Source organism: Micropterus dolomieu, linkage group LG13 (assembly GCF_021292245.1).
Source record: "Micropterus dolomieu isolate WLL.071019.BEF.003 ecotype Adirondacks linkage group LG13, ASM2129224v1, whole genome shotgun sequence".
Taxonomy (NCBI): domain Eukaryota; kingdom Metazoa; phylum Chordata; class Actinopteri; order Centrarchiformes; family Centrarchidae; genus Micropterus; species Micropterus dolomieu.
This window is the reverse complement of record NC_060162.1, coordinates 17,227,977-17,252,368: the sequence shown is the minus strand read 5'-3', so window position 1 is coordinate 17,252,368 and position 24,392 is coordinate 17,227,977. Positions and strand designations below refer to the sequence as shown.

Below are 24,392 nucleotides of genomic sequence, written 5' to 3'. Positions count from 1 at the left end.
GGGGGGGGGGGGGGGGGGGGGGGGGGGGGGAGAACTGGTTTGAATTTATTGTTTATAGTGTTTTCAATTTATTGACAAGACTGCCTCAGCCCACAGTCAGAAACTAAACACAGTGAAGATGTGAAACAGAAACAGGAGCCACGTCGTGCATCTCTCTTTGGCACTTTTTGACTTTCAACCACTGATTAACAGAAACCTTAGAAAAAACCCCAGCTAAAAACAAAATTAAACAGCACGAAAAAGAATGAAAAAGAATCCCCTTCTTCTTGTCCATAGTCTTTTTCTCTGTGTGAACCGTAACGTACATAATCCTGAGATATACCGGTTGGCAAAGCCTCATACAGGCTAAACAAAACAAAATGTCACGTTGGATTGAGACTTAAAGTTATCTCAGCAGCATCAGGAAAAGGTCCACTGTACTAACATAAAAGAAAACATTCTCTGGCACAAAAAGCGTCCTCTGTACCCACCCACCCAAACAAACAAAAGCTCACGTTTCATGTTCCACAAAAGACAAAAATCATGCAACAAATTATTAGTGAGAATGAAGGAAGTGAATATGAACAAATGGATTAAAGAGTTACGTATTGTTTTGAATTTTTGCATAAAGTAGTGACACATAAGAATGCCAAGAACATGGTTTAGTTTGTGTATAGAGTGTGAGACACCAACAGCAGGTACATTTAAGTGTTGACAAGAGAAACAACAAAACTGGATCCAAAATGCTTTCAGAAAATTCATTGAGTATTTATATGAGACTCAATTAGCCTTTCTAGTTCGACTGTTACCATTTTAGATTAAGCAAACACCTCGTGCTCCAGCAATCTTAAATGATGTCACTAAATATAAAATTTTTACTTACATTTTAGTATTGCATCATTACACAATGTAAATGGGATGATAAATGACTGCAATTGAAAATAACTTATTGCGCCACACACAAACAAATGCAATGACAGACTGATTGGTCAGTTCTGTTTGAATCGACGATCCTACCCGTGTTTCAAAGTGCATATCTGTCTGGGACTGCAGACTGAAATCCTGTGGATGCTTCATCTGGACCTAACCACAGTTACATGTAGACTTCAGTTGAAGAAGAAAAACAGCTTTGGCCATTTTCGTAATGTTTTAAAATGCCAGGATTCATTTTAAATTAACAGAGATTACACAGTTATTTATGGGTTGGAAAAAAGCAATTTAGCAATTAGTCTGAAAAATCCAAATTTCAAAAGAATCACTGTGACATGATCCTACAGACTTTTTATTCTTAATTCGTTTCATGATGACTTTGTGAAGACAGGACAGTTTCATCTGATAGTAATTATGTTTTAGCTGAGATGCTTTCTTGGGTATTATAGTTATTAATACACACCTTGCACACACACATGCACATTATAGCAAAAAGGAAATGCAGAACACACACACACACACACACACACACACACACACACACACACACACACCATCAAATGGATTAACCTTGCAAACTGCATTCACTCTTGAAATTCCCTGAAGTTGCTTACAAGTACAAAATAAAATACACCTTTCAAATTGGCCCCAGTTCATCTCCTTCATCGTTATATTACTGAGAAGTTATGGTAGCTAACTCCACCTACTGGCCAGATAATATTCCATCACCACTGCTGAATATTTAAGTAGTTGTTGAATTGAAAAGGTGCAATCTACATTAAAAACAAACTGCATTGCATACAATCCTAGCTGAGTCACTTTTGCCTTATCTATGTTTTCCTCTATGGTGAGGTATTTTTAAACTCTAGTCAGTGATCTACATCATTATCACCAGGAACAACTTGTGTGTGCCTACAATAGCAACACTACAGGCTAGGTATGGGCAGCACCAGCACAGCCATGTTAACCAACTGCTTTCACCTTTTAACTACCTAGTTTAGTCTCATGATATCCCTCATTTCAGACAGACCAGCACTGCACAGAGTAAAAGCTCCACTTTGACTCTGTCAAATAAATATAGAACCAACTTTAGGTGTCAAAGTCAAGACAGGATGGGTGTGCGGCCATCACACTGCTTGGCTCTCCTGCATCGGTTGTAAACATGCAGGTTGGGTCAGTTAAGCCTCCATGTAGGGCAGTGAGGGGCTCTGAGGCACGTGCCACTCAAAAACGAAAGACGAGGGATCAGCGTTGGGGAAATGTGGCTGCTTCGGGATCAGCAGCGGTCAAGGGTTTGTGTCTGGTCCACTGTTAGAGCTTGGGGTTTGAGATAAGTCTGCTGAACATGGTTCAGTTCGTTCATTCGTGCAGAAACGCTGCTGCCGTGATTGTCGTCGTCCTGTGGGCTCTTCTTCCTCCTCCTCTTCCTTAAGAAGCACCTCTTCTTTCCCCAAGACAAATTCCAAGGTGGGCCCTCCTTCCACCAGCTCCCCCTCCTCTGCCAGGCGGAGTTTGATATTCATGCCTACGGGTTTCTCTGTCTTATCTGGACAATGAGGAGGAGAGCCAAGGAAATGCACAATTAGAAGAAATAAGATTTGAGCAGACAGAGTGACTAAGATTAGAAATTTTACGTAATTACAGTTTGCCTCCTAAATAATATGGGCAAGTTTGAATGCTGACATTCACATTTTACATTTACTCATTTGGCAGGTGCTTTTATCCAAAGCAACATACATTTGAGAAACAACATACAAGCATCAATACAGCTACTGAAATCTAGTAGTGACATGCATTATTTGCCCAAGTGAGCGTGTCATCAAACACTTATACCTTCTTACACTCACATATTCATGTTTAAATCCATAGTGGCCAGCTTCAGGGAATTAGCTGTTTTGAAAAAATATAACTAAGATTTATTTCTTCAGTAGGAACGAAGGGCTTAAGACAGGCTGGCCTCGCAGGAAAATATTGAAAGGCAGCCCATAGGCTATCGCCAGCCTCCTCTCACTCCTCACCATGTCCCAGCTGCCTCTCCTTGGGCAGCAGCAGCACATCCACATTATGATGTTCCTCCAGAGCAGCTGTGAGCACGGCACCCTCACGGCTGAACAGGAAGACCAAAGGCAGGGTGACGTCATCAGTGGAGTCGCCATCTCCAACCATCTGGAAGAGGGGAGTTTCCTCGCTATTGCTTCCCTCACGATGGTCTGAAGAGGAGAACAAGGGAATAATTGGAACTATGTCCTTGAGGTCCAGCCTTCAATATTATGGCAGTTAGTGTAAGCTTTGCATATTGATCTTGCAGGTTGTTTCAGCTCCTCTGGTTATCCTCACCTATAAAAATGACTCCTATGGCTCCTGCCTCCTGCAGCCGACGAGCCTTTGTAGCGAACATGCAGTCACCACGGAGTGCCAGAGCGATATTGCCTTTAAGCTCTGCTGTATTATCTATTGGCCCACATGCAGTGTACGGTGAGGCTTTCACTATGCTGCCCTTCACCTGCAGCACAAGAGTTTGAGCGTGTTATTGTGTTTGGATGGAGTGAAAAAGTGCAGGTAAAACAACGCAATTTCTTTTTGGTCACATGTTACTATTATTAAACGCATGTTTCTTTCAAAAATCTACACAGCTCGTTGGGAGCTTTGATGTTGATACTGTATACCGTATCATGGAATACCGGAAGCTCACCCCGTGCTCCTGCTTGGTGAGGTCCATTCCGAACTTGGCAGGTCCCGCTGTGAGGACAGTCCTACCCAGATATGGAGGGGATATGAGCTGAACAACATGAGGCACCACCTCCTCCTCTTCCGGTGTCTGGCTTACCTCTGCCACAAATTTAACCCGGTACACTCCTTTATGCTCCTAATGACAATTAGAAACCACAGTCATTGGTCAATTGAACGCATTCTTTCCCATAATGTTAAGTGTCACGTTTAAGTTACAAAAGGGAAGATGTATGACAATGTTATATGCTATCATGAGTTTATTATGGTTTATCATTGTTTATCAGGGAATTTGCACACATATATGACATATTGTATGTCATTGTAACCGACCTTCCAGGCAATTTTTACATTTTCAGCCGCACCATCATTACCCTGACCCAATTTTCACCCTTTTAATGCTGCTATTAATCCAATGCTTATAAAGCGTTTAAAAAAGTCAACACAGAACTGAGCATAGCTGATAAGATGATGAAGAAATCTGTTTAAAAAAAAGCTCTGGCTTGGCTTATAATTTTCTAAGTTTAGTCTGCTCAAAGCCCTGTTATTTGTACAATTTGAAAGACATAATTGGTTCAACAGCAGGTTATATAATTAGCCTGTTTTTGACAGTTCCACTGAGGCGTGCATACAACATACACATGCATGGTTCAATAAGTTTCTTCAGTGCATTATAGGAGTCAAATGGAAAAAAATAAGGTCTTAAATCAAGAACTGAAAACATGTTTGCTTGGTGATGTTTGTTTCACCCTTGTTTTACCAGCTAGGATTCACTTTTCAGTAACTTCGGAAAACACAACAGCATACTGTTGCTAAGCATAGAGAAAAGCACAAAAATGTCTAGAACACTTCACTTTTACCTGAGGAATATCATCTGCGGTTGAAACATTAAAATCGGTCATATCCACATGAAATGAGAGAAATTTTTATCTGTAGCCTAAATATTAGATGCTATCACCATTTGAAATCCAGTTCACTGTGACAATGCTGGGGCCCAGTGAAAACCATTTACTTGCCTAAAGTTTTGGAGGTCTACAAAATAAAAAGCAGCAACACATGCTGGACTTCAGGTCACGAGGTGAGTAAAAAGTAAATAAAATACCCTCTGACTTCTGACGTCTCCTGCCGTGACCTCATTCAGTGGAGTGAGAGAGATGCCCATGCTTTTCAAGAACTCTACTGGCTCCATGCCATTATCATGAAGCGGTAGTTCAATTTCCCTGTAAAGTACAAACACATCCAAGTTAAAACTCAAAGTAATCATGGCTAATGGGGTGTTTTTCACACCAAAATCAAAAGCCCCTTGTGAATGGACAAACCTAACAGGTAAGGGGTGGAAGGCTCGTCCCACCCCTGTGAGGTACTTGTAGCTGTCGCGGATGGTTTTGGCAAATGACGGGTTGTTAGGGAACAACGTCTCTATGCTGGGGCAGGAGTGTGTGAACAGATCTTCTTCTTGAGGAACAGGAACAGTCTCCTGAAGCACAGGACCAAGAGTTAAACTTACAACACTTTTAAGCTCCTACACTCATATGTCGATTCATATCTTAAAGGGTAAGTTAGCGTTTTCTGTAAAAGTCATAAAAGGCTCCATAATATACAGTGATCAACCACTTATATGGATCAATGTTGTTAATAATTTTCTTATAGTAAACAAGTAGTCCACTTCCAAACTGCTACCTACAAACCACTTAAAAATTACTGACGTTACTGTATTTGTACAGCACAACACTGTTTTAGACTATAGCCTAATTATAATTTGAACTACAGCAAGCTATATTTTACATACAGTACTGTATTTGAATTACACACAGTACAATAATTTAATGTGTACAGTAGTTTGAAAAGCATTTGAAACCGCTGTACTGTATTTTGAAACAGTCCATCAAATTCAGTAAATATCTGTCTGTTTCATTACTTTATATTCATGTAATAAATATACAAATGTCAATTAGATGGCTATCTGCACAAGAAATGAAGAAAAGAGAAAAGACTCGGTTATAATAATCATCTGCTAATATTGATAAATTTGACCTGGACAGATGTCCAATGTAATAATTACTATTTACATGAATGCAATAAATTTCTTTGTCGTGTTTGAAGTGTATATCAAGTTGTATCAATTAGACATTCAAAATGAAAAATGGCAACATGTGTTGGTGATAAAAAGAGAGCTCTCACCGTAATGTTGCCTTGACAGGGCGGCTTGGTGGTGGAGAGAGACACAGGGAGAAGATGCGCCTCTGTGGTGAAGATGTAGTCGTCAATGTCGATGGGCAGCTCGCTCTTCTCCGAAAACAGCAGGTACAGGTATTTAAACATCTCAGCCAGGAAGAACGAGTCCATCCTACACACACACACACACACACACACACACACACACACACACACACAGAAACAGAAAATCACACATCAGACATTACAACAGTTATTTCATCAACTGAAAGATTTTACCTGACAAACATGTCAGCGTAAAATGGAAATTGTATACCTGTCTTCATGCGTCCCGGTGCGGACGTCCTGCACAGCAGCAAACCCGCAAGGCACCCTGGCGTAGGCATTGAGCTTTTCCACGATGGACTGTCCCACTCTGAGGTAGTAGGGGTCACCAGTGGCCTGCAGACATCAAGATATAACCTCCACCACACATCCTACATGAAACATTCAGTTTGCTCTAAAAATGTGTTGTGTGTGAATAGTACAAGAGTGGAGAAGTTTCATTAATTAGCTTATTTATCATAGTTTATGAGAGAATTTTCACCTTATAGAGGTAGTAGGTGCTTTCTGCAAACTCTGGTCTCAGTAGGTGTTGGCCCCAATGAACTCTAAACTCTGTAGTGAAAGCCTGCAGGGAAATTAAGCAAAGACAGATTTAAGGAGGAAAAAGAAAAAGATTCTGATTATTCTGACACCATATGAATGCAACATCAGTCACTGCTCCCCCTCCCTATCCAGGCCTGCAGGAGAAGCTAGGTGGCCACGCTCTGTCGGCTCTTTTGCTAAATAATACATGTGGGCTTTCATTTGTTCAAATATCTTTTCTCTTCTTACTTCTAATAAACCAGTCAACTACAACTACTACTAACGTTACTTGTTGTTGTTGTTGTTCTTCTTCTTCTTCATACGTAGTCAACGTAGTGAAGAAAACCCACTCTGTTTCAGCGTTTGTCCATTTCGGTTACTGGAGAAACATGGCAACGCAACATGGCTATGTCCATGTAAGAAGACCCGCTTTTGAAGATTTTTGCATCATGATGATGAAGTACTTTTGTCATGGATTTAAAGTCAATGGATTTAATGGATCAGGCCATAGCAGACATTCCCATCTCATTATTGTTTCCAGTTCTTATTTGGATTTCCAGAATATTTACTGTATCACAATATAGAGTCATATCATGATACTGTGATAAAATATTATTTCCATATTACACACCCCAATTGAGTGTTATACATACTTTATCTTGTCTTATCTTTATCTATATATGCCTACAATATGTCGATACATAGAACAAAAAGAGCAGAGGTTATTTACCTCTGGAAGAAACTTGTGCTGCTTGGTGACTTGGTAAAGCATTTCATGAGTCTCAATAGCTGGTTTCAGATCTCCTCTCAAAACCTGAGTGAGAAATGGATGTCACTGCAGAAACATATGTGCAACAATTTCTACTTTCTCTTCTATGTTTTTAATGTGCAAATGTGATTAATTGAGTGCAATCTTAAGACCCTAACCTGTAAGCCAGGGAAGAATGCCAGGAGAGAGTCCATCCAGCTGCGCACGCTCACAGTGGGGTTGTGCATGTGTACATTGAGCAGCAGGGGAGGCTGACTGATGTATTTCATAATGGCACTGTAGTGCTGTTGTAGACAGACATCATAAAAAAATATATTAGCAAAGAGAAAAATGTCTTCTAGCCACAATCACAATATGAACAAAATGGCCTGTAGTGGGCCAATTATGCCGCCACAGGGAATACACTGCAGCAGGTGCCAAATGCTTGGATATAGATTTTTATGTGGGCATGCAGTGATGGAGTACTTACAATGTTGAACCTCTCCAGAAAAACAGTATCTCCCAGAAGAATGTAGGCCTTCATCAAATATTCGTAGTATGAGTCAATACCAGCACCAACCCCACTGTCTGCAAACACAGAAGTGAGAAGATAGTCAAAGTAATATGGTTAATTTTTAGAGCGATATGCATCTACTGCAGCCATGTACAGAGATTCCTGGAGTATCAATGTTCTTAATCTGTCTGTTGTGAGAATATGTGCGGTTGTAGTTTTCATCTCCTGTCTATGCCACCGTTTTGATGGATTTACACATTGCATGTGTGTGTTTAAATTGCCTCACCCCTCCGCACCCATTCCTCATTATGAATATTGATGACTGTCCCCACCAAGTCACTTCCTCTCTGTCTCCTCTCCCAGAGGACATCCAGAGCCTTCCTGGCATTTTCCTGTAAAACAACAATAAGCATTAAATTCTTAAAATGTTTCTGGTAAAAGCAATTGCATCATTCACATATTATTTCATCTTTCAGCATCAGTTGTAGCCAAACTGTAACTTCTAAGAAAACAAATAGTGCTCTGTACTCTAGTCTTGTATCTCAGTAATTTCACATTAAGGGAGAGAGCAGAGGGAGGTGGTACCTCAAACACAGACTCTCCTGACAGTCTGCTGAGGGCAGCAAACTCCAGGATCATTGTTCCAGCACATGCCGTGCAGGTGTCCGATTCAGTGCCTGTGCGTGAAAGTGGGTTCAGGACTCCATACCGCAGATTCACCTGGAAAACCAAAAAAGGAAAGATTTATATTCCCTCAGCTCAAATTATTTTTAGTTACTTACTAAAATAAATAATGTGTTGTTCATTAGTTCCTCTGTGGTGCACTGACAGCATTGACTTTTCAATGCAGTGAGTCAGATTTCAGGAATATCCATGATAAGGTTTAACAGTAAGCTGCCTGCTCAATTTGCATGTAATACATGTAAAATAAGGTGACCTGTCATATTTAACAATAAAATAAGGGATACCTTAGGGTAGGGAAGGCCACTTGTGGTGTTGAAGGCAGGTAGTAATCGATGGCCCAGCTCTTTGGCCATGTGCAAGAGCTCATCCCGATACCACTGCATCCTCTCCCCACGCTGCCGTAGCAAGTCAGCCATCACATGGGCTCCCAAAAGCCCCCTGGGGAGAATAAAATGAAAAAAATATCAAATTAAAAAGAAAGGTTGTGGTGGACAGGTTGAGATACAGAAAAAAAAAAAAATATGTATACAGACAGACATGTTTCATACCCTAAAACTCTGATGTTGGTCTCAAACACAGACACCACCACATCGTTGTCCAAGCGTACATCCCTCACGGCCTTTCTCACTGCATCCTCAAACTCATCAAGCTTGTTTAAAACCTGCTCACACACACACACACACACACACACACACACACACATACAAAGAAATAACTTTCAAAAAAGGGGAGAAAAAGACTGAGAAACAAAAGCACATCAAGTACATTTATGCTTGCAAACAGAGGAAAAACAAATCCTCACCACCAAAGTATCAAGGGTGTCAATCAGCGTGAGAGAAAACCTACAGAAAAGGCAGAGGAAATGTTATGATGACAGCCTCTGGCACAGCACAGCGGAGCCGGTGTCCCACTTTTCCCCTGATCCAGTTTCATTAGTAATGAAGCACAGACCGTTAAATGTCACATCTGTTTAATTTTCAGTGAAATTACATTATGCAACATTTGTGGTACATTAATGGATGTATTGAACTGTACGTTAAGCCCTTCTTCTTGTAAATTGCATTGACTTAAATTAACATGTAATTTATGTATTCTTGTAAAACTGGGGCATCCACTCCGATGTCAAATTACATCTGTTTGGAAAAGCTCACTATTATAAAAAGAAATAGAAAACCATCTTCAACATTTTCAGCTGAGAGTGTGGGGGCAGATATTATAAACTGGACACCATCAAACAAATATAGAGATTTTGATAACATGTAGTTACATTTTTACAATCGGCAACTTTGGAGTTTAAAAAGAAACTGTAGTACAGCTCTATGAAGGGATACTAAAAAGAAGCATAGCCAGCATAGCCCGGCATATTAGACTGTATAAAAAGGTACATATGACTTTGGTCTAAACCGATGGATTAAAAATACACGGCTTGTTTGTTGATGATGAACTTACTTCCCCAAGGAATCATCTATGTCCCCTCTGTTTGGCTCCTGGCCACGGACTCTCCCCCTGCAGCTTAGAGGCATCAGCTCATCGGCTGGATAGGCATATTTCTGCAACGCAAACAACAGCAACTGTCTGCAACCTTCATTTAACAGTCTACAGCAAAGGTGTCATCAAGGAAAGGCTGGAGGGTTGAAAAATAAAAGGAGAAAGAAACTAGCAGCCAAAAGCAAAATTCATTACACAATCACAGTATCACATGTGGAACAGTTTTTTTTCCTCCACTTACCATTTTCACAAAATTTTACTGGTAAAACATTATATATTTTACAGATTGCTTTTAACTCTCAAATATTGATATTAGTGGGGCAATATTGAGGACCACAACTGAGACTCTATGAATCTCACTAAGGGGACCGAAACGTGCAGAAACGATACTTCATTCATAATGGGAGAATTTCTCCTCTGTGTGTCTCCTGTTCTTACAACACTCATTAGCGCCACTGTCCCCAACTAAAACTGATTGTTGTCACCAGTGCTACCATCTGCTCCATTCCTTGTTCCCAGCATCTCTACTGCTTTTCTAATCACCCTCTTGAAGACCAAAAAGACCATCATCAATTTTCTCCTAAAGTTTATCTGTGCAACCTACTTAGTTATTGTTAAACCATATTGAGCCACCCATGACCCTTGCTTCAAGTGAGGAAAATCCCGACTCCTGGAAGCGATCTCTCTTATCACTGACAATATGTGTCAATACTATCATGACCACTGTGAATCACAGAATGTTCAGCTGACATCGGCTGCACCAGGCTGACACTGCAGCTGCAACAAAATCCTGCATGTTAGCTTTCTGCACAGCCCCACTAAATCAGATCCAGCAGCACTGAGGACTCTGTCCAGCCACTCATTTAAGCTTTTCCTAACTGGATGACCCTGATGAAGGCCACAAGCCTAAACGAATTGGTCTCACCAAAATTTTGACCTCTTCAGCTTTTCTCAACTTTGTACTGCTGCAACATGTACATATAAATGCAGTGCTAATTAGGGCTGAACGATTTTGAACAAATATCTAATTGCGATTATTTTCACTGATACTGCAATTGCGATATGATTTTCATTATGGAGGGAATAATAATTTTCATATAATTATTCTTATTTTTATTGAAAAACAAAAACATATTTAAACGATTATGGTGCCATTTTTGCAAGGATCTGGACCTGTAGAATATGATGTGTAGACCAGGACATCTCTGCAGCACGACAATATTAAATTAAAAATGGTATTTTGACACACATTTTGCCTTTAAAAAAATATTGCACCTCCTGCAATTTGCAGTAGGCCATATTGTGATTTAGCCCTAGTGATAATTAATAGATGACATTAAAGTGAACACCTTACCATGTAACTGCCATAAGCGTGATCAAACATTTCAACAATCTGGTCCCTGCAAGAAAGGGGAAAATATAAATTAATCAGTATCCACAGATACTCATTCACAAACAAATATAAAAAGTGTTTCTCCAGGCTTTCCTCACCTGACAACTGTCTTCTCATCTGGTGTCATGCTCTGGCTCTCTTGACATTTTGCCCAGCCAAAAAGACTGGTGATCAGTAGGGTCTTTAGCATCATTCTAGTGCCAGGAGTGCGGGCCAGTTCCCAGCACAGTATATTTTCTATTCTCCTCATGTGGTCTTGCCTCAGGTTATGCTTTAATGTGGACAAACAAACTCCTGTCCTTTGTCCAACGCCCACACAAAGTCAAACAGCCCAGCAGGCACAGTTGTCCTCCATTAGCCAGATCATCCTTATTTTAGGGTAGAGAGTCGGCTGTAGAGTTTTGGCTAACTTCGATAAACGTTAGCTCCCTCCCAGCTCCATTTCCATTTCCACTGTGGTTGTTCTGCAGCTGATCTAGTATTGTTAGGACCGCCACATGCCCACAGAGCACTTCAGCTGACTGTATCCATGTAAACAATAGAGGCAGCTAGCAGCAGCTGAGCCTCGATAAACAATGACAGTTATCCTGTAAAGAAAAACAAAAAATCACTACGAAGCAATGGCTACTTACAGAAAGACCACAGTGTAAACGGCCCACTTCAAGAAAGAAAAAATATATATAAAGAAATACGAAAACTAAATATTTACCAATGATGGCACAGTGAGATAGTGTAGCTAACGCTTGCTAGCCATCAGTGTTGGGAGAAGAAGTTCCTTGTTCGCCTTCAGCAATGCAGTAACGTTAGTAAGATAACAACCTTAACAGCTAAATAAGGAGAGTAAACTAGGTCAAAACATCAGCTGGTGTTAAACAAATAGGTTACCTGCGGTGTAAACTGATTATCATACCGTTAAATGGTCGATGACACGTCGCTTCGGCTAAAAGGGACCCTGACGTCGAGCACGGAGCTGTCAAGACCGGCCAGCCCTTCAGAACATCTCATACCCTGAATTAAAGGTTTCAGGCAAGCTTTACTCCCACGTAGGCTAACGTGAAGTCTTCCCTTCGATGGGTTCCAAGTTTTAAGTGGTTATATTTATGACAATTGAAGTTTAAGATTATATGTATGCTTACGGTTGCAGTCTGACAGTGTCACGGACCTCGGGCTGTTCTCCGGGCTGTGGGGAAGTTTACCTGGCAGGCTGGACTCAGGGTAAAATATCACCACAGTTATGAGACAGGACAGAGACGTCACAAGGTGTGTGGAGTCGAGGAGAATGGTTTACTGCATGGACTGTAAATAAAAGGTGTCAACAAAAGAAAAGAAAATGTTTTGTGTAAATCATAAGGCCTGGGTATCTCTGGATAATCCGTAATTCGTTTGTAATACTAAAACGAAAATACCGTTTATCTGTTTTTGTTTCAAAACGAAAAACCAAATAACCATTTTGGTGTTAGAATCAAAAAACGAAAAACCAATTAAAAACGGTCCGTTTTTCGTTTTTGGCGATTCATTTTATTGTTATTTCTTTTTGAACAAAGAAACGGAAGTCACGTGGTCTATTCCTTTTATGGAAGCGAAAGCAAGCGGTAAAACCTTCAAAATAAAAGTAGCCCATGTACCATGTAGTTAAAGAGGTGATTTTAGACTAAAACTAAACTAAAATAACGTTTTTAGTAGGTTATAAAACTAAACTAAATCTGAGTGTGGAAAAAAAAAAACTTTAATTACTTTAATTAACTGAAATAAAAACAATAACTAATAAAATAATAACTCTGGCTGTTAGGGAGAATTAAACATTTGTAAACCATTGGTGACCTGTAACTTCAGATTGTGAAGTGAACTAATGTTATATGTAGCTTAGGATCGCAGTTAGCCTATTCATTTAAGTTTATATTATTTAATTCATATTTTAGTTTCCTAACATATTTATAGGCCTTCTTGCTATGTGGAAGCTCAACCAGCAGAGGTCACTCTCCCCCTTCTGTGGTGCCAACAGGCAATAAGGTTTTGACCTTTTGTCTTGTGTTTATATCAAAGAGAAGGCTGGCACTGCTACCAAATGAAGCTAATCACCGAGTTTGAAGGGTGTGCAGAACTTCACCTGCCTTCCAGCTTCTTTCTATGGCGCTATAGCTGCTAAAAACTCTCAGCTTCCACCATCTACTGTTATGTGTCAAAACAAAACTCTTCCAAAACAAATCTGTAGAGGTTTATACTTTTTATTTTCCTTTGCATTTTTCCCCAGTGTAATATACTTATTATATTAGTTAAGTAGATTAAATATTTCAATGCAACCTGTTGCTCTCATTAGTTATGTAGGCATACTTATGTGTGAAACCTGGTGAGCATTAATGAGAGTCAAAAATGATCTCTGGCTCTGGGGCTTTCAAGTCTTTTACTGCCTTTCATGGGTTTAATTCTGTTTAATGAGCCACCAGGGAAAGTTATGCACTGTTTGAATCCGCGTAAAGTAAAATAAAAGTGAAACTGAGTCCCACGACTGGTGATGTGAGCCTGTGCAGGGTTTGAGGACTGATGATAGTATCAAGGCTGGTCCTGGACACCTACCATCACTCTCTGTTCAAATAAATGCTTGACAGGCAGGACAAAGCAGAACACCACTCCTGCCTCCAGCTCCAGAAAAGGGCCCTGTTGTCACTTTCAGATATTTACATCATGATTTATGGTTACCAACAATACCTTGTAATTGTGGCTTGGCTTTTGTGCATAAGGAAATTGAAATAAATGGATGTATTGGATGGCATTGGATGTATTTAAAGAAGTTAGAGACAAAACTTGAGTACTGGGGGGAAATCTGCTGTTTACTTGGTCATCCTATCTGTTTCTTGGAGGCTGAGTGTAATATGCGATGATAACTGGATCGAGTTAATGTTCCTGATCATTTGGTGGGTTATGTGTTTGTTGCAATTTGTTTTCAAAAGTATGTACAGCACTGTCAATGTGGTTCTATCTTTATCCTTGCAACATTAAGACAGTGTGAGGGATGTCTGGATACATTGATTCAGTGCTGCGTGTTTCTTGTTTTGTGGGACATGCTTGATATGTTAAAAGGAAGAGAACTCAGTCCTGCTCTGAGTCTGCTCATTTGTATCAGATGTAAGAAAATGTCACTAGAAGTTGCTGTTGGTATTCTATGATGTGACAGAGGGAATATCCAGAAGGTTTTTCTTCTGAGGTGTTTGTGAATGAAAGGCTTAATGGTTAGATTGTTAACTGGCAGTAAAGGCTGCTCTGGAGAAGACTGAACAATGTACTCAGACTTTTTCATCTGTTTAGGGGAGTTTGGCCCCAGTCCCCTTCAGTAAAAACACAAACAAAAAAACTACCGTGTTTGTGTATTGATAGCTAGCTGCTTAATAACTCTGATAAAACTAAATATTAACCGATGGTTCGAGTTTGATAACAAGCTGTTAAACTAGCTGTTTAAATTTTAAGCCTGTATATCAGTGAATTAGTTAGCCTGTGTGGTTATCCATTTTCTTGTTGTGATGGGTAGGCTTTCAGCCTAGTAATGCCACAATCTAGTTTCACCCTCTCAGGTAAGCTCCACCCTGCCTCTCCAGTAGCGGCACACACCTGAAGACAATTACCTCATTAAGAGTTGATATTCAGGGAGCACTCAGGATCTCTCTTGCTGCATTGTGTTGCAGTGTGGTTAGGGAGCAGGTTAGGATTTTGGATGGTATGTCATCCAACTTTTGTGAACACTTTTTAAGTTGTTTTTATTACAGGCATTTTAAGCCACCTGTCGCCAAGACCCTGTAGACTGCATGGCCTGTTTTGCTAGAGTTCACCACAGAGATGGCTGTGGAGGTCGATACACTGAGTTGCCTTAAATGTCCAGTCTTTTAATGAGGTGGAGACAGAGCTGGGTGGATGATTTACTGCATTAGTTGAGGGTTGTATAGCCACTACTGTCTTGCCTGCCTGATCAACTGTGGATTTTTGTGTGCTGATTTTAAATGGGTATTCTTTTTATGAGACTCTGTTACAGGTGGATGGGCCCTGTGAATGTTTTTGTCAACTGCTAGGTTCTGCCAAGGGTGGGGCAGTTTACTTGTTTTTGGGCTGCGTGACTTCCCTCAACCCTTTTCCCTCTTCTTCAAGTGTTCTGACAGGGTGGTGGACTGTGGGCGCCCCTCTTCGCTTCACTGTGTGTGTGCGTGTGTCTGTCAGTTGTGTGCGGACCTTTTAACTGAGCCTTATTGTGTGGTGTTTCGTGTGTGACTTGCTGTCTATAGGTGGTGGCGGCGCTCACCTGTGGGGGGTGGTGTCATTCTGGAGGCAATTGTGCTTTAGTAACAGTTTTCTTTTATCCTTTAGCATCTCTGCAACATTGGCATTAACGCCTTGTTGTCTTATTTTTTTGAGCTTGTGTAGTTAATAAAACTGCCCAAAACCTGATCTCTAAATTTTGATGTTTCATAAATCACCTTTCCAGTCATAATGCATGTCTCTCTTGTAAATAAATGCTCTGTTTAAAAAAAAAAAACAAGACAAATAAATCCCATGGGTTAAAATGAGAGATTATATCATCGATCTGTTGAAGTAGCACAGAATTAACTTATAAAAATGTATTATATACATATTTATAATATGCCTGAGCTCCTTCTCCTTGAGTGCAATGACCGTTTTATGATGTGAAGACTATTGGATCTTAACACTCGACATGGGCCTACAAATGTTGTAGATCTTGAGGCTCTAACCACAACCTGGAGGAGGAACTAGTATAAATGACTATTGGTATATAATAGTATAACCATAACATTTACAGTAGGTTTTAGTCTTCACTAACCCACTGTGCTTGTAAATCATTTCTGTGCTTATGTGAGTGAAAGAGTTGCACTGCAGAGCCCTGCTTCACTGTACTGTTGTACATAAAAGCCTACTGTATATGATATGAATGTGTATTAAGACATAAGTTGACAACATCCTTATTTACAAAAACAGCACCACAATTACAAGCTGTGGTTACCATAGATCATGATGTAAATATCTGAAAGTGACAACAGGGCCCTTTTATGGTGCTGGAGGGAGTGGTGTTCTGCTTTGTCCTGACAGTCCAGCATTAATTTGAACGGAGAGTGATAGGACCAGCCTTGATACTATCATCAGTCCTTAAACCCTGCACAGGCTCACATCCTCCAGATTTTGGGGAAAATCTGGGAGGCCCTGAGACGAGTACCAGGGAGAAAAACTAAATGACTCAACTTCACTTTTATTTTACTTTACACAAGTACGAACAGTACAGAGCACGGCCTTTCCCTGGTGGTTCATTAAACAGAATTAAACCCCAAATGATCTGAAAGCCCGAGAGCTAGAGATCATTTTTGACTCTCATTAATGCTCAGGTTTCACACATTAGTAGGCCTACTTAACTTGTGAGAACTGCAGGCTTCATTAAAAATATTTAATCTGCTTAACAAACATAAGTATTTTACACTGGCAAAAATTGCAAAGGAAAATAAGTTTACAACTCCACAGATTTGTTTTGGAAGAGTTTTGTTTTAACACATAACAGTAGATGGTGGAAGCTGAGAATTTTTAGCAGCTATAGCGCCATAGTGAAGTTCTGCACACCCTTCAAACTCGGTGATTAGCTTCATTTGGTCGCAGTGCCCTTTCCCTGAGAGCAAACAGGACTTTGGACCGAAGGTGGTTATTAGCTTGATGGGTTATCACTGAAATCTAATGGCTTCTAAAGACACAAGGTTGTGTTTTACACTGAAAACACTGTACAGCCGATGTTACTGTAATGAGCAGCTGGGTAGATTGTTGTGCAAGGGATCAAGTTACAGAGAAGATATAATGTAGCCTGTATGTCTGTTTAAGACATCTGACACGGCAGCACTATTTCTGTGTAAAAATGAGGAGGAGTTTATGATAAACGCCTCAATGATTCAGCTTCCTTCAGCTAATAATGGGCGTTGCCTTCCCAACTTCTCTGAAAGGTGTGGCGGTGTTTGGCACACTGAAATTCCACTTCCGACATCAGTCCTGTTTACTCGCTTAGGTAAGACGACAAGTACTGTAATTTTCTGACTTCTGATGATAGTCTTTACGTATGAGCACGTCTTTGTTGTCTGTGTTCCGTGTTTTGGTTTCCTTCTTTGCTGATCCGGGGTTCATTTTCTGCTTTTCTACTCACATACACGCGTCCACTCGTCTATGCTGGTTTACTAATCCTCTAACTGTCCAATAAAGGTAGTTGTAGATTTATACTAAGATATAAGAATAAGCCAGCGGATTTGTTTATTTAAACCCGAAGTGGATGCCAAACGCGCTGACAATCAACGTCAGAGAATGATGTGGAAGAGAAATGTGCAGACAAAACCAATCAGAAGCAGGAGAAATAAATTTAATCACTATTACCTAGAGTTATATGAAGATGCTGATACTGTGTGCTTTTTCCCTCTCTCTAGTTTGAGACATTTCTCTACAACCACAACAATGTCTGTTTGGGTGAGTAGTTTATGGTTTAAATGAGATTTTAGGCTTAAAATATGACAAAAACATAGATGATAATTTAAGCATATCTGTTGACTTGTATTGTAGGATGATTTGGACCTGCTCTTAGACTCCCCTTCCTCACTAACTGTGACAGTAAGTTGAACATACTCTTACCTTTTAGTGTGCAGGATTATGTAGTTGATGGGGATGCTACATCAGTTGCTCTTGCTTGAATAGATACTGACGAAATAGTAAAGTTCAGAATATAAAAATATTAAATATATATATTAATATAAATATATACACTCACCGGCCACTTTATCAGGTACAATTGCTTGTTAATACAAATGGCTAATCAGCCAATCGCAGTAACACAATGCACTTAGGCATGTAGATGTGGTCAAGACAGCTTGCTGAAGTTCAAACCAAGCATCAGAATGGGAAAGAAAGGACATTTAAGTGACTTTGAATGTGGCATGGTTGTTGCCAGACAGGCTGGTCTGAGTATTTCAGAAACTGCTGATCTACTGGGATCTTCACGCACAACCATCTCTGGGGTTTACAGAGAATGAAAAAGATAAAATATCCAGTGAGTGGCAGTTGTGTGGACGAAAATGCCTTGTTGATGTCAGAGGAGAAAGGCAACAGTAACTCAAATAACCACTTGTTACAACCAAGGTATGTACAATACCATCTCTGAACACACAACACGTCGAACCTTGAAGCAGATGGGCTACAGCAGCAGAAGACCACATTGGGTGCCACTCCTGTCAGCGAAGAAAAGGAAACTGAGGCTACAGTTCGCACAGGCACACAAAAATTGGACAATAGAAGATTGGAAAAATATTGCCTAGTCTGTTGAGTCTCGATTTCAGCTGTGACATTCAGATGGTAGGGTCAGAATATGGCGTAAACATGAAAGCATGGATCCATCCTGCCTTGTATCAACGGTTCAGCCTGGTGGTGGTGGTGTTGTAACGGTGTGGGGGATATTTTCTTGGCACACTTTGGGCCCCTTAGTACCAACTGAGCATCGTTTCAACGTGACAGCCTTCCTGAGGATTGTTGCTGACTACAGTGGGGGAAATAAGTATTTGACCCCTTGCTGATTTTGCAGGTTTGCCCACTTACAAAGAATGCAACAATCTACAATTTTAATCATATGTACATTCTAACAGTGAAAGACAGAATCCCAAAGAAAATTCCAGAAAATCCCATCCCAGCCTTGTGCAGATCAACAATCTTGTCCCTGATGTCCGTAGAAAGCTCTTTGGTCTTGCCCATGGTGGTGATGTTGGATGCTGGTTGTTTGGGTGTTGACAGGTGTCTTTTATACAGGTAACGAGGTGAGGCAGGTGTATTTGATGTAGATAATTGGTTGGGATTGGGGCTGTGTCTTAAAGAAAGACTAACTGGCTTGTAGGAGCCAGAATACTTGCTGTTTGTCCAGGGGGTCAAATACTTGTTTTTCCTCATCAGATGGTCATCAATTTTTATAAATTCATATGATGTGATTTTCTGGAATTTTCTTTGGGATTCTGTCTTTCACTGTTAGAATGTACATATGATTAAAATTATAGATCGTTGCATTCTTTGTAAGTGGGCAAACCTGCGAAATCAGCAAGGGGTCAAATACTTATTTCCCCCACTGTATGTCCTTCCCTTTCATGACCACAGTGTACCCATTTTCTGAAGGCTACTTCCAGCAGGATAATGCACCATGTCACAAAACTCAAATCATCTCAAACTGGTTTCTTGAACATGACATTGAGTTCACTGTACTCCAGTGGCCTCCCCAGTCACCAGATCTCAATCCAATAGAGAACCATTGGGATGTGGTGGAACGGGAGATTCACATCATGAATGTGCAGCTGACAAATCTGCAGCTACTGTGTGATGCTATCATGTCAATATGGACCAAAGTCTCTGAATGGAATGTTTCCAACACCTTGTTGAAAGTATGCCACCAAGAATTAAGGCAGTTCTGAAAGCAAACTGGGGTCCAACCCAGTACTAGCAAGGTGTACCTAATAAATTGGTCAGTGAGTGTATAAACAGCAGCACATGTAGGGCTGTTATTGTTAAAACAACACTAGTTGATTTAATTGTTGATAATTTGTCATTGTTACGTGAGTGTGTTTCTGTGATTTATCAGTCCAGTGCAAGAGGAACTGTGAAGGATGTACCAAACTTCAAAGTGGAAGACGATGTGTCTGCACTAAGGAAGGCCATAGAGGGTCTTGGTAAGCTGAGTTACCATTATCAGTATATTTTCTGTCCTGTACTATATCAAGCAAATGTGCAGAGCATGTTAATCCTATTTTACTACATGTGAAAGTTTTATATCTATTATATAAGTTTGCAAACCCATGAACTCTCCAACTGCAGTGTAGTAAGTGGTAAGCCTATCTTGTGTTGTCCTCTCCTTTTTATAGGTACAACTGAAAAGACACTAATTGAGGTCTTGACCCAAAGGAGTAGCGCTCAGCGTCAGCTTATTTCTAAGGCCTATGAGAAAGCCACAGGAAGGGTATAAAAATGGGATTGCTTTTCAGTATTAATTCTGAGTGTTGAGACAAAGACATAGACCAAAATGAGTTTCATGAGGATCGAGTAAGATTTGTGTTTTTTTTTGTTGTCAACCTCCATCCATCAGACATTAAAAGCTGACCTAGAGGGCGACACTCACGGAGACTTTGAGGACTTGTTAGTAGCCTTGATCACACCGCCTGCTGTCTACGATTGTCGTGAAGTCATCAAAGCCATCAAGGTGAGATTAATTTGAATTAACTTCAGGATGACATGACCCTGCTTCAAAATAGAATCTGTACTGGCCTGCTCCTGCACCAAGACTACATACCTGCAGACATTCCTATCTGTTTCGCTGCAGTTCACTGTTGGTGTTTTGTGTATTTATGATAGTCTGATAATTAGGCTGAAAGGCCATTTCATTTCATTCTATTATTCACTTGTGTGTGCATCACATACAGGGTGCGGGGACCACAGAGAGTACACTGACAGAAATCTTTGCCTCAAGATCCAACAGACAGGTCAATGCCATGTCTGAAGCATACCTTGCAGGTTTGTATCTTCATCACAAAGTATTTGTAATTCCACTGTTTAGATAATGACTCAGATTATTGCGAAACCATTTGCCAACTGGCAACTGTGGCTAGATTGTTGTGAAACTTTCTGTGTTGTGCTGTTTCGTTCAAGAAACTGGAAGATCAATGATTAATGATCTGCAGTCGGAGGTGTCTGGAGATTATGGCAAAGCACTGCTCATCTTGGCTGAGGTACTGTATATTAAACAGTGTACCAACAGACTGAATCAGACCTAAAGCGTTCACTTTGTTGTGGCCACACATCTCTGAACATTCTTAACCTATCTTAAAAAGAGAGAGGGGAAAAAAATCACCAAGAAAAAAATTGTTGACATTTCTGATCAAGAACTGCGGGTGAAAATCATATTATTTTATGTCAGACAAAACCAAATCAACACAAGAACACAATCCGTCTTTAGTTTAAGCATGAACTGTAGAGAAAAATGAAATGTGTTTTCTACACAAAGTTTGTCATCTCTATTATGAAATAACAATGTTTAGCTTAGATTTTGAATTGTTCATTACTTATATAAGCAAATACCAAATGTATTTACTTTATTCTACATATCACAAACTATGTTCTTCTGTCCATCTTCACAGGGGAAGAGAGACGAGAGCACGAGTGTGGATACTGCCAAAGCTAAAGCAGATGCTAAGGTAAATTCACTACTGTTGAATTGTTCGTGTAATCAACCCTAGTTTTTCCTGCCTGTTTATCAAGCACATTTTAGAATAAGTGTTTGTCAGTGACACAGTGTTCACCCACCAAGCACATGTTTGTTTGGAAATGTTGTTTTGTGGATGTAAAGAAATAAGGGCAGTGGCATTAAAAATACACTGCAGAGCAGTTTTGTTACAGGTCTATAATCGTAACAATTATTATTTTAACATTTATAGATTCATTATTCAGGAAAAAGCAACAACTGAATTCTCTCTTTTTAAATGACATGGTGCACTTTGTCTAAACTATCAACCATTACACTCTCATTCCACTCAGGCCCTGTATGAAGCAGGGGAGAAGAAGTGGGGAACTGATGAAGGGAAGTTTATTGATATCCTGTGCCACAGGAGTATTCCCCAGCTTCGACAGAGTGGGTACACCCCTCACATTTTTTTTTTTTTTTATTCTGTCGATGCTAATGTAATATCAATATTAAAGCTGCAAGCAGCTCTGCCGGTGCGGATGTGAATTTGGTACGCGCTTCAGACACTGAATGAACGTGACACTTCCTGTGTCCCCTTTGTGGCACTACATAGCACTTGGCGCTATGAATATAAATTAATATTGGCTTGTAGATGTGTTCATGGCGGGACAGTTATCAAGCACGTACATTTTTGTGCAGATGTGAGCATGTACACTGAAGTTACAACAACTTCCTGTGTCATGGCGAAGAGTTGGTTAGAGGAGTTCGTTAAAGTACGGAGTGTGTAAATCATCCAAAAATGGCCGACTTCCTGTTGAGTTTAGGATATGGGTTCTTGAGGCTTTTTTGTGCGTCTGGACATGATACATGTCCCCAGAAAACTTCGTGCATGTAGGTTGAACATGGACGAGGGGAGTCATTTTGCCACGCCCATGCACGAAACCCATAAAATACGAAATATTTCACCACTTCTGACATGTGTGCAAAGTTTGGTGAGTTTTTGAGTATATTTAGGCCCCCAAAATTGAGCTTACTTTGCAGAAAAAAAAAAAAAATATCCTTACAGTTGTGCCAATCGATCCAATAGTTCAAGATTATTTCACTAAAAGCCAAAAATGTCAACCTCATGTTGACAACAACATCTGCACAAAGGTTCATGGCAAATGGGGTGTCAAAGTGTCAAACATTGCCGTCCTTACAGCCATGCTGCTTGCACAGCTACACAAAAGCCCAAATTCATATAAGAGTATCTATGTTACACCTTCAACAGGAGTAAAAAGCTGTATTAAAATCTGTTATGTTTTGACAGCTCTGGTAGAGTACAAGAATATTAGTAAGAAGACTCTGCAGCAGAGCATCGAGAGCGAGATGTCTGGAAACCTGGAGGACCTACTGGTGGCTGTTGGTGAGAAAAATGTGTTACATAGTGTATGACCACTTACTATGAACAGTGGTCCATTCTTGTTGTGTTGCATCTTCATTATGTTAATTTGGAATAAGTTGATCACTGCAGATCTGAGACTCACTTAACATAAAACTTTTTTTTTTTTGTCTAGTTAAGTGTGTGAAGAGTGTTCCTGCATACCTCGCTGAGAGGCTTTATAAGAGCATGAAGGTAAACAGTACTGTCTCCCCTAAAGCAAACCCCATAGTTCAGCTTTGGCCCCCAAAACAAAATCCACATATTGTTTGGTTTTACTCTGTCCTTTTTGGCTACATCATACAATTGTATCCGTCACCAGTGGTGTGGAAAGGAATGTTAAGCCACTACTTTGACTAAATGTGCACCATTGGTTTAAATGTGTCAACAGGCTCTAAAGCAGATCACCAAAAAAACATGTGAACCTGCAGACATAAAAGCAGCCTTTATTGCAGGATAATGTATGCGGATTGCGGACAAGTGATACAAGTAGCTGCTAAGGAAGGGAACTACTACTACTTTGTTTAATTTACCAAGGTCTTATTTGTATCTCAACTTCTTTCCCATATTTAACTTCTATCCAGGGTGCGGGGACCACAGAGTCCATTCTGACCAGCATCCTAGTCAGTCGCTCAGAGATAGACTTGCTGGACATCAGAACAGAATACAAGAATCTGTTTGGAAAATCCCTCTACTCCCAGTTAGAGGTCAGTACACACGCCCACAGAGATGAAATTTAATACTCTTTTCACTCGACATAACATAAATGGTTCAGCAAAGTTTAAATGTCTTGGTGTCTTGTTTTGAGACATTGGACAATAGTCTTGTTAACATCAGAAAATACACGTCTTGTTTCGGATTACATGTTCCTGAACCACAAACATGATTTAATGTTTTTTTTGCCCTCCCTTTTCTTTGTCTTCTTTGTGTAGTCTGAAGTGTCGGGCAGTTATGGTGACGCCCTCAAGAAGCTTTGTGGCCAAGACTGAATCCTGTGATGAGAAACATGTGGTATGATGTGCAGCATTATCCCACAGTAGAAGGAAAGAACTGCGTCTAATGAAGATATCAAGTTGCTGACTTTTTCCATTAGCATCATACTGATACATTTGCTTGAACATAGCCCTAAATATGGCAGAAACTGAACATCTAGAAAAGCTTTTTAATATGGAATACCAGTAATGTTCACCCAGACCTTGATGTTTTTAAACTACAGGGCCGTGCTGAGTGATTCAAACGCAAAGACCCTAAGAAGGAGCTGGATATGAAGATGCCGCTGAATGTCTTTTTGAATATATATATATAAAAAAAAAAAAACTGTATTCCAAATAACTTAACAGCTGTTATTAACTGCACATTTTTTGTATCTGTAACAAACAGCATAAAACTTGGCAACATACACACGAAATCACTAATGTAATGCTTTCATATTGAAGACAATAAAAATACTGTGTTCTACTATTTGTGAGTGAGCAAGGAAAT

The 24,392-nt window shown here is 40.1% G+C and overlaps 2 protein-coding genes across 7 annotated transcripts; one reads left to right on the top strand and one right to left on the bottom strand.

Moving 5' to 3' along the window:
* Nucleotides 1-626: 626 nt before the first annotated feature.
* On the bottom strand, nucleotides 627-12,785 carry si:ch211-282j22.3 (ER degradation-enhancing alpha-mannosidase-like protein 3). Of its 4 annotated transcripts, none has more exons than XM_046066749.1 (24): nucleotides 12,672-12,785; nucleotides 12,402-12,561; nucleotides 12,151-12,273; nucleotides 11,975-12,049; nucleotides 11,364-11,852; nucleotides 11,227-11,272; nucleotides 9,834-9,934; nucleotides 9,187-9,226; nucleotides 8,933-9,045; nucleotides 8,669-8,822; nucleotides 8,286-8,420; nucleotides 7,987-8,092; nucleotides 7,677-7,774; nucleotides 7,366-7,491; nucleotides 7,169-7,252; nucleotides 6,398-6,481; nucleotides 6,128-6,252; nucleotides 5,818-5,983; nucleotides 4,956-5,113; nucleotides 4,739-4,856; nucleotides 3,602-3,775; nucleotides 3,247-3,412; nucleotides 2,928-3,119; nucleotides 627-2,455 (listed from the first exon to the last, which is right to left on the bottom strand). In XM_046066749.1, exons 5-24 carry the CDS (start codon nucleotides 11,513-11,515, stop codon nucleotides 2,196-2,198), a joined length of 2,598 nt encoding a protein of 865 aa, XP_045922705.1. In that variant the 5' UTR covers nucleotides 11,516-11,852; nucleotides 11,975-12,049; nucleotides 12,151-12,273; nucleotides 12,402-12,561; nucleotides 12,672-12,785; the 3' UTR covers nucleotides 627-2,195. The 4 variants fall into 4 exon arrangements, with proteins under 4 accessions (XP_045922705.1, XP_045922701.1, XP_045922704.1 ...); XM_046066745.1 differs by having other exon boundaries at nucleotides 11,975-12,092; nucleotides 12,176-12,273; XM_046066748.1 differs by having other exon boundaries at nucleotides 12,176-12,273.
* Nucleotides 12,786-17,232: 4,447 nt separating this feature from the next.
* On the top strand, nucleotides 17,233-24,371 carry anxa3b (annexin A3b). 3 transcript variants are annotated; one of them, XM_046066753.1, is made up of 15 exons: nucleotides 17,233-17,305; nucleotides 17,715-17,754; nucleotides 17,848-17,895; nucleotides 19,898-19,985; nucleotides 20,178-20,272; nucleotides 20,399-20,512; nucleotides 20,733-20,823; nucleotides 20,959-21,038; nucleotides 21,447-21,503; nucleotides 21,844-21,937; nucleotides 22,800-22,895; nucleotides 23,047-23,105; nucleotides 23,495-23,617; nucleotides 23,843-23,921; nucleotides 24,127-24,371. In XM_046066753.1, the coding sequence occupies exons 2-14, from the start codon at nucleotides 17,743-17,745 to the stop codon at nucleotides 23,897-23,899; spliced, it is 1,014 nt and encodes a 337-aa protein (XP_045922709.1). In that variant the 5' UTR covers nucleotides 17,233-17,305; nucleotides 17,715-17,742; the 3' UTR covers nucleotides 23,900-23,921; nucleotides 24,127-24,371. The 3 variants fall into 3 exon arrangements, with proteins under 3 accessions (XP_045922709.1, XP_045922708.1, XP_045922710.1); XM_046066752.1 differs by having other exon boundaries at nucleotides 23,843-24,371; XM_046066754.1 differs by lacking the exon at nucleotides 17,233-17,305 and adding an exon at nucleotides 17,386-17,496 and having other exon boundaries at nucleotides 23,843-24,371.
* Nucleotides 24,372-24,392: the final 21 nt, after the last annotated feature.

Coding starts and splice junctions, on each gene's coding strand:
- si:ch211-282j22.3 (XM_046066749.1), bottom strand. CDS start 11,515: ATGAGGAGAATAGAAAATATACTGTGCTGGGAACTGGCCCGCACTCCT. Junction 11,273..11,363: donor GATGAGAAGACAGTTGTCAG/GTGAGGAAAGCC, acceptor CCTTTCTTGCAG/GGACCAGATTGTTGAAATGT. Junction 7,775..7,986: donor TGAGGAATGGGTGCGGAGGG/GTGAGGCAATTT, acceptor CTGTGTTTGCAG/ACAGTGGGGTTGGTGCTGGT.
- anxa3b (XM_046066753.1), top strand. Junction 20,273..20,398: donor ATGAGAAAGCCACAGGAAGG/GTATAAAAATGG, acceptor TCCATCCATCAG/ACATTAAAAGCTGACCTAGA. Junction 23,106..23,494: donor GGCTTTATAAGAGCATGAAG/GTAAACAGTACT, acceptor ACTTCTATCCAG/GGTGCGGGGACCACAGAGTC.